This window comes from Lepidochelys kempii, chromosome 1, assembly GCF_965140265.1.
Source record: "Lepidochelys kempii isolate rLepKem1 chromosome 1, rLepKem1.hap2, whole genome shotgun sequence".
NCBI lineage: Eukaryota > Metazoa > Chordata > Testudines > Cheloniidae > Lepidochelys > Lepidochelys kempii.
In genome coordinates this window covers 160,013,652-160,027,755 of record NC_133256.1, presented here as the reverse complement: position 1 = coordinate 160,027,755, position 14,104 = coordinate 160,013,652, and the positions used below count along the sequence as shown (strand labels likewise).

At 38.4% G+C, this 14,104-nt stretch overlaps 1 protein-coding gene across 9 annotated transcripts in view; it reads right to left on the bottom strand.

Moving 5' to 3' along the window:
- ERG (ETS transcription factor ERG) overlaps positions 1 to 14,104 on the bottom strand; it is a 204,860-nt gene that overhangs the window by 74,738 nt on the left and 116,018 nt on the right. The window contains exon 1 of one of the 9 annotated variants that reach the window (XM_073360751.1): positions 1,188 to 1,404. The exons of 3 other annotated variants lie outside the window; for them this stretch is intronic. Coding sequence is in view for 1 of the 6 variants with exons in the window: in XM_073360733.1 (XP_073216834.1) it covers positions 1,188 to 1,205 (18 nt within the window). In the remaining 5 variants the exon portion in view is untranslated. Of the gene's footprint in view, positions 1 to 255; positions 285 to 1,187; positions 1,405 to 14,104 lie in introns of those variants that run through there. 5 more of the 9 variants (XM_073360699.1, XM_073360714.1, XM_073360733.1 and 2 more) reach the window with 5 other exon arrangements.

Here is a 14,104-nt window from a genome sequence, read left to right as displayed (position 1 = left end):
AAGGATAAGAACAGACAGCTGTATAAATACAGACACACACATGCATACAATTCAAATAGTCCTCAGGCAAGATTTTCGTATTACAAAATTTTAAACAAAAAGAGCATCAAACACCTAACAAATTCAAACAACAAAGCAGAAGGTATTCAGGAATCAAACATCAGCTTCAATTATTTAGTGGCCTAGCATTGCTGCTGCCCTATATCATTTACTATATCTCCATCATAATTGGAAAAGTATAAAAATACAGAATACCTCAAAGCGATTGAATATCTCAGTTCTGTATCTGAAACCTCCCCCCACCCACTAATGCAGAGTCCTTATTGTATGTGTAGTTTTGTACTTCACATAAAACTGGTTTCATTATCACCAGGCATTCAGTTACAGTTAGCTTTCTTCTGCAATTAATCATAGCTATTGCTATATCTGTAACTGCTATCTATTGCAACATAATACAGCAAAAATTAGATAGATTTATTCAGCTATCTGAGCAAAGAAACCTGCAAAACTCAGCAAAGCAGTCTTTTAAACAGCTGTTAAAATAATGCTTACTCATAAAAGTTAGTTATGAACCAATGACAGATTTTTATTGTCGAAAAAATAAAGACAAAAAGCACGCACCAAGCAGAATGCCACCACTATTAAAACAACATTAAAGAAAAATCCTGAACATCAGTATAGAGTTTCCACAAAAATAAATCTGTAACATCTGCATGACTCAAAACAAGAGCTGATGTCTCTTCATTTCCATTTGCAAATGTTTGTGTCCCTGTCAATATGGGAAGCATTTAAAAGTATCCAAAGGTTCAGCATTCTGAGGAACCCTTTTTTCTTTCTTTCAGTGAACAACCTATCCCCTTACGGCAATCCAGATACACATCCAAGTTGTCAGAAATGATACCTACAAGAAAATTCGAAGCTCTCATAAAAGGGCTTTGCATATGCAATCCACAGCACTGAACAGTGAATTTAAAAAACCCAATTTTTTTTCCGAGTTAGAAGTTTTTAAGCCTTGCGGATGGTTGGAGTAGGAAAAAGGAAATTTACTAGGCAGTACAAAGGAAATCTTGTTGTCCTCTATTGTGGCAGTGGGGGTGTTGCCCAATTCTAACTTATCTGTGTTGATAAAGGAAACCAAAGAACATATTATTGAAAAAAGGTCCAATAAAAATGTACCCCTTTCTTACCTTAATAGTGCTTGCCATAATTTGATTAAGATTATTGATCGCTAATAATTGTTAATAATAATTATTGCTTCGCTCTGACCAGAAAGAAGTTTTGATGAGGTTGTTTAGAGCGGATGAGATTGTGCTAACTCTGGGAAATGAAGTCAGCCAATGGCAGGAAGAGGTTTCTATTGGTCCTGGCTACTGCAGCTCGAAGAAACAGGATATTTGGGAGCGAAGAGATAAGAGGTCCTAAAAACAATGTTGTTTTTCTTGATGATATGCAGCTACCAGATTTTTTTTTTAAACAAAAAAAAGTCAATTGCCTATGACAGCTTAGGCAGGTGTGATCTGATGTGCAGTAAGTGTGACATGCCACTCTGAAGCAGGATGCAGATGTCAGATGAAATGGGCCAAATTCGACAGGGTTTCATACAGGCTATCCCCTGGGGATTTACCGATTCAGGGCCAAAGACAAACCTGGTGTATGCGGATGCAACTCCATTGACATCAGGGGAGTCTAATCTGTTTACACCATATCTGAATATGTGCATTAATCTCATGCCTAGTTACCCGAGGTACTGTATTGACAGTTTATATCTTGTCTGATCTATTATACTGTTATTTTTAGCTATAAAGCAAATGAACTGGAGCCCATAATTTATTCCCCCTCTCAACTGTGTACATGATGCTGCTTTGTTCTTAATTATTATTCGTCATATTATCATAATGCGTAGGAGCCCCACACATGGCCCAGAACCCCTTTGTGCTAGGTGCTGTACAAACACAGAAAAAAAGACAATCCCTGCCCCGAAAGGGTTGCTCATGAGTGCTGAGCTGCTGGCAGTTTTTTTTTTATGGCCTTGGGAAGGATGAAAAGGTTATACAGTATGGACAAAGTCAAAAAGCATGTACACAAACACTCAAACTCAGTGTTCCCACTCTTGTGTTTTTATTGTAAGTCTCAAAACATTTGATGTTTTTGTTAAAGCCCCAGCTCCTGGAGGCAAGAAATGATGTGAAAATCTCAGCTTTCATAAAATAAAAAATAATACCAAAAACAAACAACCCAACAAAAAATAAGCTTCTAGCCTCCATGGTTTAGAAGACAAGCTATAAAATATGGCTCATAAAGGCTCAAAAAACAGAAGGAAAAATAATAAGCACCCAACATAGATTACTTTTAAAACTCATGAATTTTTGAGCCAATCTCATGGTGTTTTGGAGTCCTGACTCATGCTTTCTGAATGCTTGGGATGACAATATTGAACTACGGAAATGTGCAGTTTTTTTTAAAAGTAAAAGCTGAAATTGTTTTGGGGACTATCGTTTTGCCAGTTTTCCCTTTGTTAATGACATTGGGGGCTGTAGTGTAACGAGGAAACAGATTTCACCTTTCACACAAGGGAAAATATGCTCTGCCCCGCTGTTGCGGGCATTGTTGCAGATGCAGGCAAAGCAGAAGAACTGGTGTGTAAGGAGGGACAGGATTCTCAAAGATATGGCAGGGAGTTTCTACCAACTATGCGCTATGGAACACAGCTCTATAGGGTTGACTGCATGTGTTACAAGGGCAGGTTGGTGGCTCTACACTAGTCATTACCCTTGTGGAAGGCGAGCAAAGAGCCCATGGAAGCTACTACAGCCTCACAGCCACTCCATGGGCTGGGAACAGGATTCCTCCTCCCCTGGACATCTCAGATCTCTCCAGTAATTACCCAGGCTGAGTGGTGGGAGCAGGATTTACCCATAAGGCATACTTTAAAGGACTGAATAGATTTCCCAAACAGCTATTTTAAGTTTGAACCAAAAATCTGATGAAACAAGAAACATTCCCACTGTTAGGATGTTAGCTAAGAATGGCCTCAATCTTGCAATAGGCAATTGGCATTGCAGGTTCAGGGCCCAACAGGATAACAATAACTGTACACAGTCTTTTTGCCACCTGAACACATAGTGCCTCTCATAATGGGGCACAGAGCTCTGCTTGGGGCCTCTAGGTGCTACCCCAATTAACAAATAAATAATAATAATAATGTGGTGGCAGGAAAGTAGATTGGAAGCTTCTTGGTCGGTGCACAGAAATATCAGACAGTAGAGAACCAAACAGCCAGTGCCTACGAGCCCATCCTCTCTCACTGCCCCACTACCCTCTCATTTATGAAACAAAGGGAAAGTAAAGCTTCACTGTGTAACTGATAACCATTTGCTTAGTACTGCCCCCTTTGGCATTTTTCACAACACAATACAGCACTAGAGAAGTAAACAAAAGGGGCCAATTCATGGTGCGGGATTTGTTCCAGCCCACACTGTGGGAAGATGGCAGGTGTTCAGGGGAGTAGGAGGGAGTGTTGTCAGGGTGGCTCTGTACCTCAACTAATGCCTGAAGAGCCTCTGGACTGCCCTAACAAGAGTTAGAGGCTGAACAAGCCTTCATTACTCTCCCTCCCTGATTTGGGCTCTGCACCAGCAGAGGGATAAGTTCTGCCCATAGTTTTAGTTATGATTCCATCTTTCACTCTAAGGGATTCATACAGAGCCCCATATTCCTTCCAGCATTTCCTACCTGGCTTTGATTACTCATTCGCAGACCTCTCCTCTGCTAGACATTAAAAGCGACCTGCAAGCAAGCTGCAACTGTAGACAGGTGACACCAACAGGCTGGTAGATGTGACAAAAAGAATGAGGGGATGATTTAATGTTAGTGCAACATGTCTACTGGTAACATCAGAATAGTTCAGAGTTAGTCTTGTGATAAGATAATGTAATGTCTGCCTATGGTAATTTATATATAGTCCAATTGTACTGCACGGTATTTTTTCACAATCTATGTCAATTTAATTTCATTATTGCGCCTGTGCAGAGTAGGTAAATTGTGGTTACTTTCCAATTTTCGTTATGAACAGTAAGATAAGAAAGCAATTTACAGTAATTGTACTTCAGGGGGATGTTGATTTCCTCCCTTTTCATCTCCAAACAATGAGCAAGACATCCAAAAGATTAGAACCTTTTTGTACAAATTTTCAAAGCATTGTACAATGCTTGAGGTGGGTGACTTCCCCTCTAATTAACTTCATAACTTAGTTTACGTTTGTGCTCAAAAATATTATGTAGCTTGAAATATCAGTTCCAGCTCTCCAACATGCGTAGAGTCTGAAGAAGTTCCCACACATCCATTTAAAAGCATGTGTCAGTAATAATCCCTCTCCAGCCTACCCTCTTCATTCACCCAAACCTTCTGTTGACTTCAGTTCATTTCAGTGCACAACAGATGAGAGATTAGATCTTACCAAGTTCTACTATTATGTAACATTTGTTATAGAATCCATAGCGTGTTAGGAATTTTGCAGATTTAAATCTTCGCCAGAGAATTTACATCTACTTTACAAGCTAATAAGCACAGGCAGAGCCCTGAGCCTATGCAGAGCCTTTGACTTCATTAGGGCTCCCCACTGGCACAGGGATCTGCTTGTGTGGATTTGATTGCAGGGTTAGGCATTGGTATTGAACAGGCAGGAAAATATTGGCCCATCAAATCACAGCCCACACAAAACAGAAACAGTATAAACATTTTTATTATTTTTTTTCTGAAATTGTTACGATTAAATAGAAAGTAAGTTATGTTACATTATATATTATTTATCATTTTCAATAATGGTTCAAATATTTTTGAAATGGCAGCTTTTGTCAATGAATAAAATAAAGACATAAAAAAGTGCTAGATGGGGAAAGACTGCTAGGACCAGCAAATATTCCCACTTCAGATGTCTCTCTTAACCCTGTCTCCCTGGCTTGTCTCTGTGTTTTTCTTTTGAAGTTTTCATTCACATTGAAACCTGCAGCTATAAACCGCAGCGTACCAAAGCACTTAAGCATATGCTTAACTTTAAGCACGTGCCTAACTTTAAGCACATGCCTAAGACCCTTGACCTCAGTGGGATCTGAGCACATGCTTAAAGTTAAGGACGTACGTAAGTGCTTTCCTGAATTGGGATAGACATAAGCATTTGCTTAAATGCTTAGCTGAGTCAGGATCATAGTGAGTAAGCATTGATGCAGTCTTTTTTAAACTTAAACTTCTTATTTATTAGAGGGGACTCAGAGACCTGACTTGACAAAGGCTCTGACCTTGAAAGTTACTCCAGATCCTGGTAAAGCCAGTGGAGCTTTACACATGCCCAGGAATCTAACCATGCAAAGTTATGTGCAAGACTGAGACCAAGATGGGTAAAAAAAATTCCAAAATAGAAATATGTTTCATATCTTACATGTCTCATAACATGGGCTGCACATATTTTTAAAACACATCCAACCAGCTGAATAAAGTGTACAGTTAAAACATTCCTAAACTAGGGTTGCCAATCCTCCGGGATTGTCCAGATTAATCTTTAATTAAAGAGTATTTGGTGTGATGAAAATTCCAGGAATATGTACAACCATAACTGGCAACTGTATCCTAAATTGACTGATTTTCACGCTATAGGTAGGATTGTTTCAGACCTTGGATTCTATAAATCATGAATATGAGAGTGTTAGAATGTGGGAAATACATATTTTAACATGAGATGACACACATGTTTTAAATAGATCTGCGATTTGTCTTGTTAAGGCTGCTGTCAGGGAGTTTAACCAGGAATGTTGTCCTGGGCCCAGCCTGACTAGGAGGCCTGAGATGAGCTCTTTTTGCCCTCTTCAGGGAGGCAGTAATACCACAGCACACTTTCCCTTCACACTCGCTGTTTAGCAGGGAGTGGGAGTAATGCCCCCATAGATAGCACTGTTTTTATGGTGCTGTTAATTTCTGGATATAGCTTTACCTGTCAGTTTTGCATTTCCACTTTTAGCTGTCTCCAAACTCCACCGTCAACCTAACCCCGCCCCCCGGCCTATTAGATCCCACTCTTACACTACATCTTCCCATTCTCAACTCAGTCTTAATTAATATCTTTTGAGAATGATAGGCATCTGCTCTGTGAATGATACTTATCTAAAAATTCGGTCAGACAGCTGAGACATATTCCATCATGAAAAATATAGACAGAGTCTATGTAATGACTCTATAGTCTGGTGTGCCAAAGGACTAAAGTTTGCAGAAGGTGATACATGATTTGCACAAATGCTGATTGGTGTAAGGTGGGGTTTTAGTGCTCACAAATCTTCTTACTGGAGTCAGATATCAGCACTAAGTAAAGAATCCCTTATCAGCTAATTTAAGGATTTCTTATATATATATATATATATATATATATATATATAAAATTAATTGCGGTTTAAAATGTTAATTGCGATTCATTGCACTGTTAAACAATCGAATACCAATTGAAATTTATTAAATATTTTTGGATGTTTTTCTACATTTTCAACTGTATTGATTTCTATTACAACACAGAATACAAAGTGTGCAGTGTTCACTTTATATTATTTTTATTACAAATATTTGCACTGTAAAAAGATAAACAAAAGAAATAGTATTTTTCAATTCACCTCATACAAATACTGTAGTGTAATCTCTTTATTGCGAAAGTGTAATTTACAAATGTAGATTTTTTTTTGTCACATAACTGCAAGCAAAACCAAAACTATGTAAAACTTTAGAGCCTAAAAGTACACTCAGTCCTACTTCTTATTCAGCCAATCCCAAAGACAAATAAGTTTGTTTACATTTACAGGAGATACTGCTGCCTGCTTCTTATTTACAATATCACCTGAAAGTGAGAACAGGCATTCGCATGGCTCTTTTGTAGCCAGCACTGCAAGGTATTTACGTGCCAGATATGCTAAACATTCATATGCCCCTTCATGCTTCAGTCACCATTCCAGAGGACATGCTGATGATGCTAATTAAAAAAATAACGCATTAATTAAATTTGTGACTGAACTACTTGGGGGGAGATTTGTATGTCTCCTGTTCTGTTTTACCCACATTCTACCATATATTTCATGTTATAGCAGTCTCGGATGATGATCCAGCACATGTTTGTTTTAAGAACACTTTCACTGCAGATTTGACAAAACACAAAGAAGGTACCAATGTGAGATTTCTAAAAATAGCTATAGCACTCAACCCAAGGTTTCAGAATCTGAAGTGCCATCCAAAATCTGAGAGGGACGAGGTGTGGAGTATGCTTTCAGAAGTCTTAAAAGAGCAACACTCAGATGTGGAAATTACAGAACCCAAACCACCAAAAAAGAAAATAATACTCAGATGAACACTGCCACAGATGATTAAACTGAACATGCGTCAGTCTGCTCTGAAGGGACAAATTAATCTTTAGCGCATCTGGCACATAAATATCTTGCGACGCCAGCTACGACAGTGCCACGTGAACGCCTGTTCTCACTTTTAGGTGACACTGTAAACAAGAAGCGGGCAGCACTATCTCCTGCAAATTGTAGCCAAATTTGTTTGTCTGAGCGATTGGCTGAAGAAGAAGTAGGACTGATTGGACTTGTAGACTCTAAAGTTTTACATTGTTTTATTTTTGAATGCAGGGCTTTTTTTTTGTATAGAAATTCTACATTTGTAAGTTCAACTTTCATGATAAAGTGATTGCACTATAGTACTTGTATTAGGAGAATTGTAAAATACTATTTTTGTTGTGTACAGTGAAATATTTGTAATAAAAAATAAAGTGAGCACTGTACACTTTGTATTCTGTGTTGCAATTGAAATCAATATATTTGAAAATGTAGAAAATATCCAAAAATATTTAAATAAATAGTATTCTATTATAGTTTAACAGCACGATTAATCGCACAATTAATTTTTTTAACTACATGATTAATCACGATTAATTCTTTTTAATCACTTGACAGCCCTAATATAAATAAAAGTCCATCTTGATATGGGTAGTTTTAAAGCATCAACAGGAGCAAAGTCTTTTCTACCAGTCAATCTACTGCACCTGGGCATGATGCTAAGTAACTTATGGTTACTTCAAATTTTGGTTTGAATTCCTAGTTAAATGAAAGGACATTCCAAAGCTCAGTTTCATCCAAAATTTAAATTCTGTAAAAACAAACTTTTATAAAACCTAAGACTAGCAGAAATGAGTCCACAATTTTTTAAACAGTTTTTTTAAACTTGTTTTAAAACATATAATCATTCCTGTGCAGTGTTTGAAATCAAGTCTATCCCAAAGGTGCTGAAATGACACCACTGAAGTTAACAGGAACTTTGTCATTGACTTCAGTTGGCAATGGATAAGGATCCAAGAAATTAAGGCTCCAATCATGCAATTTACTAAATGCTGATTAATTATATGCCTGGGCAGAGCCTCAGTGACTTCACTGAAGCTCTGTAAGAGCAAAGCAGTCCCCCTCCACATGCTGTCAATTGTCAATATATCCCAAAGTAGCACCAGACTGCATACAAAACAAGTAGAAAGGAATAAAAACAGTTTTCATTGCATTATTTTTTAGATGTAGATTTTCAGAAACAGAAGGATTTTTTTGATCCAATGCATGACACATCTGGTCATTCCATCACAGCAACCATGCTTACTCAATTAATTTTTTGTAGAGTTTTTGTTCTTTAAAAAAGCACAGTATTCTGATTAAACGTAGCTCTGAGCCTTTCATTCAGTTTGGCCAAGCTAAACCTACACATTGAGTGAGGGAAAAATGTATTCTTATCAAGTTTTCACCAAACTCTCCACCAGGACTTCCTCTCTCTAACTCACTGTTTTCCACTGACTCAAAAAAACAAAAAACAAAACCAGTAAATCTGTTCGCAGGAGATTAAATTCATCCCCTCACAAAAATAAAACTCACATAAATGGGCTTTAAGCAGGGAATTAAGTGGCGGTGCATCAGAAAATAATCCACCTTCACAAACCAGGGCCAAACAGCAGGGCAAGCCTTCCATGCCTGTTACTTCAATCTATAGTCTAAAATGGTAGCTGCTGTCCCTCCATACCCCCACGCAGGTGTTTCCAGCCACTGGATCCATGCAACTTCAGACCCAATGTAGCTCTATGCCTACATTTTCCATAAAAAGCTTCACATTTCTAATTTACTGCATTATCAGATTTTAAATAGCAGAGAGAGAGAAAGAACTCATCAATCTCCTTTTGACGTCCTCTCCCCAAACACAGAGATTTTGTTTGTAATACCAAACGATATCCTTATAAAAAGGAATATGCAGTGTGGAATTGGGACGGCAGGCAATGAATGCCTTAAGTAGCGTGCACTACTTGTTTGTTTCAATTAGATTACGCTGAACTGAATGTGAGCTAGATGAGAATTCTGGCTAGCGTTTTTTTGTTACAGTAATTGTCACTAGATGGTGCTCAGTGCCCCTCTAAAAGAAATGTGTCGGTTTGTCTCAGCAGGCTACTTGCATTGTTTGGTACACAATTATAGGAAGTCTCTGTACCTAATATCGAGGATTACACAAAAGAGAATGTTCTACCAGAAGCAGATTTCTTCCCATCAAAGAATCATATTCAAGCTCCTTGTTTTTGCCTTCAATGCTAATCACAAATTAGCTCCTTTCTACCTTTCTGTCCTTGCCTCCTCTCTTGTCCCCTCTAAACCATCTTCACTCATCCCAGCTTGCTTAGCAGACCGCTCCGTTCAAATCCTTCTCCTATGCCCATATGCCTTCTTTCATGCTAACCGTATACAAGGAACTCCCATCGTCACCTTATCTGCCATACCTCTGCCCTCTCCTCCTCTGAATCCTTTCTTAAAATCCACTTTTTCAAGGGGGCTTCTCAGTTATAGTTTTATATATATAAAAACTATAACTATAACTATATATAGTTTTTATATATATAAAACTATAACTATATAAATGCTGATATGAGAACCGCACCCTGTCTTACTGTCTTCATCCTTACACTCAGCCACTCTCAACCTGCTTACAGGCCAGCTTTCTCTCACTCATGAAAAATAACAGAGGTGTGGGAGTCCCGAGTATATCCCCAGCTCTGTGTACCTTAGCTACTTGTACAGCACCCATTATTGTTGTAGCTGAGCACCTCACAATGTTTTAGGTATTTAGCTCCACTATGCTCCTGTGATATATTATCTCAGTTTTACAGATGGAGAACTGAAGCACAGAGGGACTAAGCGACTTGCGCAAGGTCAGAGGAGAGGAGAATTGATGAGGGACTCCCAAGTCCCAAGCTAGAAATGTAATAATTGGACCTTTTTTCCCTCCCAGCTTTGCCATAGACGTCCTTTGTGATCCCGCATAAGTCACTACGGGTATGTCTACACTGCATTGTAAACACATGTCTCTGGGTCCTGGGCTTGTGGACTCAGTGTTTCTAAGCCTGCACTTGAGCATCCACACTGCACTGTAAACCTAGGTTTACAATTGCTGGACCTAGGGGTCTCACATCCGCACTAATGTAACCATCTTGCACTATGCAGACTTCTGTCATGGGTCCATGGCTTGACATGCATCCACACTGCAAAGTGACAGGGCTTGGACTGAGTCACAGGGGGACTTGGGCTCTGACCCACCCCGTCAAGGAGGGTCCTAGGACCCAGTTCCTGAGTGCTTGCTGACCTGAGTCAGACTGATTTATATGTGGACAGAAGGAGTAGCCTGGGCTCAAACCTGAATTAGATCCCTGGCTTAGTGTGCAGTGTAGACAAACCCTTAGCCTTCCTCTGATTCCTCTTCTGCCTCAATTTCCCCATCTGTAAAACTATGACAATTATACCTCCCTATTTCAAAAGAGTGCTGTGAGGATTAATATTTATTAAGTGCTTTTAGATCCTTGGTTAAAAGACACTGTAGAAGTGAAAGCTATTGGTTATTATGTTAGATGTTAATTTAATGATTTTATATGTGACAATCATACCACAAATCAAAAAAGCAAATTTTATGCAAGAAGAAAAAATAACAGTGAGGTCAAAGGTAATGATTTTTGTCATTTTTTCACAAATATTTTTTTAAATAATTAGGTTGGATTTTTTTAAACTCAAATATATAACACAATTTGAGTATTTTAATATTGAGCACTGCCCTTCAGGTCTTTTCATCCCTAGATAATAAGCCATTTCACACAGATAATATGGCTGGCATATTGGATTTCAATACCATATTAGTGAAGCTGTTTCAAGATTTTCATCAAGAATGGAACCCATTAAACTGTCTCGTGTATTACTTTGGCTTTTATGGCACACTTCGTAGAACTGCAGGACTCTTTTTCTTTCCTCCCCAATCAGGAAATCCCTAGAAAATGCTTTCAACTGCTTTAAATGACCCTTCACCTCTGGGCTTTTGTCTAATCTATATATTTGAATACAAGGTATGGCTGTACTTTTTTTAGTGGCTAGCTCAGTTCCTTAAAGGATCAGACATGCATCTAAAATTGTGACTGTGTACATATTGTGCTTCTTTGTTAGTGACTGTGAACAAGAAACAGATGTGAAATATCTGCGTTTGGAACCTAGTGACCCACAGAGACTGGGGCTAATCCAAATCATTCTTAATAACTCAAAACTGCCACCCTTTGACCACCTAGACCTACCTTTCTTTCTTTCTTTCTTTCTATTCAAATGCTAAGGGACTTGCACAATGAGCATTTACATCCATTGCTATTATCTATGTACCCAGAGCTGGTCAGATTTAAACCAAAAGTAGGTGGAGTCTTCAGGGGCATGAAAAAAATATTCCAACCTCAGAAGAGCCTGTTTCAATTCATACAACTATCTTCAAAGAGAGACAAACTTTTCAGTGGTGAGAAAGAGACACAGAAATAACAGAAGCCATAGGTGCATATAGACAGTGTTGCTTTCCATTTTATGTCATGCATATGGCTATATTATATGCTTAGATAAAACGTGTACACTCTTTCCTGACTTAAACACATCTGTGGTGGCCTTTAGTGGTTGTGTGTAGGACTTGCAGCTAAAAAAAGGGTGATTGGATGATACATTTACTAGCCTCCCTTAAAAGTACGCATTTTTCTGGTCAAAACCATAATGTACAAATTTTAGCTCCATGGGGAGCCATTCATGTCCCTGTATTCCCAAACACTAAACACATGTTGCATACAGTAAAAGTAGAACCTCTTCACGTATCTCATAACCGCAAAATGAGTGCATTCCAATTAGGAACATATTTACTCACTGTATAAACTACAGTGATACAATTAACTGGAGTTTTTTAAAGCATGGAAACAGGAAGACAGGATAGCCATTGCACAATTCTGTTGTGGCAATGTGATGAACACAAAGTAAATTGAAAGTCTGCACCCAGCCAGTAAATGTGACAGTAGCTTAATTCTTCTAGGAAAGATGCCTCAGGCCAGACTTGTGTGGCCCACAAAGAAAAACATTCACAATTTTCTAAAATTCTCTAATCCGGTTTCTGTGCTACTGCTGCCTAGCATGTTATGCTATCCCTCCCACTGCGAGAGATTCAAAGCCCCTGTGCCACCATGTCACTTGTGATCAACCAATCAATACTAATGAACACACCTCAAATTTTGAACATCAAGTAATGAGCTAAACTATTCATGATCTATCCATAGAGCAAAGCAAAATAAATTGGTCGAGTCACAAACAAAAAGTTTGTGGAAATCGCAATTTGCTTATGGATACTTCAGGACCAGGAATAAGTGATGTGCTGCAAATTATTCACTGCCTCTACTCTAAGTAAAATCCCATGTGTTGGAGCTTTACAATTTATGTGTACGGATGCCCATGTCTGCCTTGTTCACATAGCATAAAGTGCTTTTGTTTGGTGATTGAGGTAGTTCACTGTACTTGGCATCACCCAAACAGTTTATGAAAACACTTTATACTATCAGTATGGAACATCCCAGGGAACTCTTATAAGTTTGTAATAACATGACATCGTGGGTGTGTCAGACATAATAATAATAATAAATACTGAGTGCTTCCAGCATCTACGAAATGTCACTTTGAAAAAGTTGTTTCTGACCTGATATGTGTATGATCATTTTACTAAAACCGCAGTGTATTTGTAAACACATTTTAAAAATAGACAGAAGAACATCATGTGAATATTTTAGGAAAGTCATGGTGAAATGAAATGCTTTGGTTACCACAAAATAGAATATCTGATCATAATGACTACATGGATCTGCAATGAAATGAGTAAAAAGATGGCTAGAATTCTTGATCACTTGAATGGAAGTAGTTGAATATAGGAAGTTTATCTGGTTTAAGAAACCAATGCACCCAGTTGCCTGCCATGGTAATTATAATACAGGGATCTTTGAAAACTTGGAAATTATTATAATTTTATTGCATGTTTATAAAGTATGGATAGCATACCCGATGTTTTACAGAAAAGTAAAAACAAACAAAAAAGACGAGCTGACATCCTGACCCTGTAGAAATCAATGGCAATACTCCTGTTAACATCAGTGAGCCCAAAATTTCACTCAGAGCATATCTACACTGCAATTAGACACTCACGGCTCGCCTATGCCAGCTGACTCGAGCTTGCAAGGCTCAGGATGTGAGGCTGTTTAATTACAGTGTAGACGTCTGGGCTTGGGCTTGAGCCCTGGGTCTAGGATCATGGGAGGGTCCCAGAGCTCAAGCTACAGCCCAATCCCAGAAATCTACACTGCAATTAAACAGCCCCACAGCCCGAGCCCCATAAGCCCATGTCTGCTGGTATAGACCAGCCGCAGGTTTTTAATTGCAGCGTAGACATAACCTCAGAGTCCTTGCCATGAAAATCTTATTATCTAGGTTAGACAAGTATATGCATATATGCACACACAATGCACATACACACACCTGGTATGAATAAATATATATACTGCATATGTGTGCAAATATATATGCATACTTTTAGCTGACATGTCAATGGCAATATAACAATATTGCAGCTTTTTAGGAAATAATCCCAACATATTGGAAGTTAAATGGAAGTTATGCCTCATAAAGACTATCAAATCAAGTGCAAAATTAAGTCTGAAGGGATCAAAACAAATTGG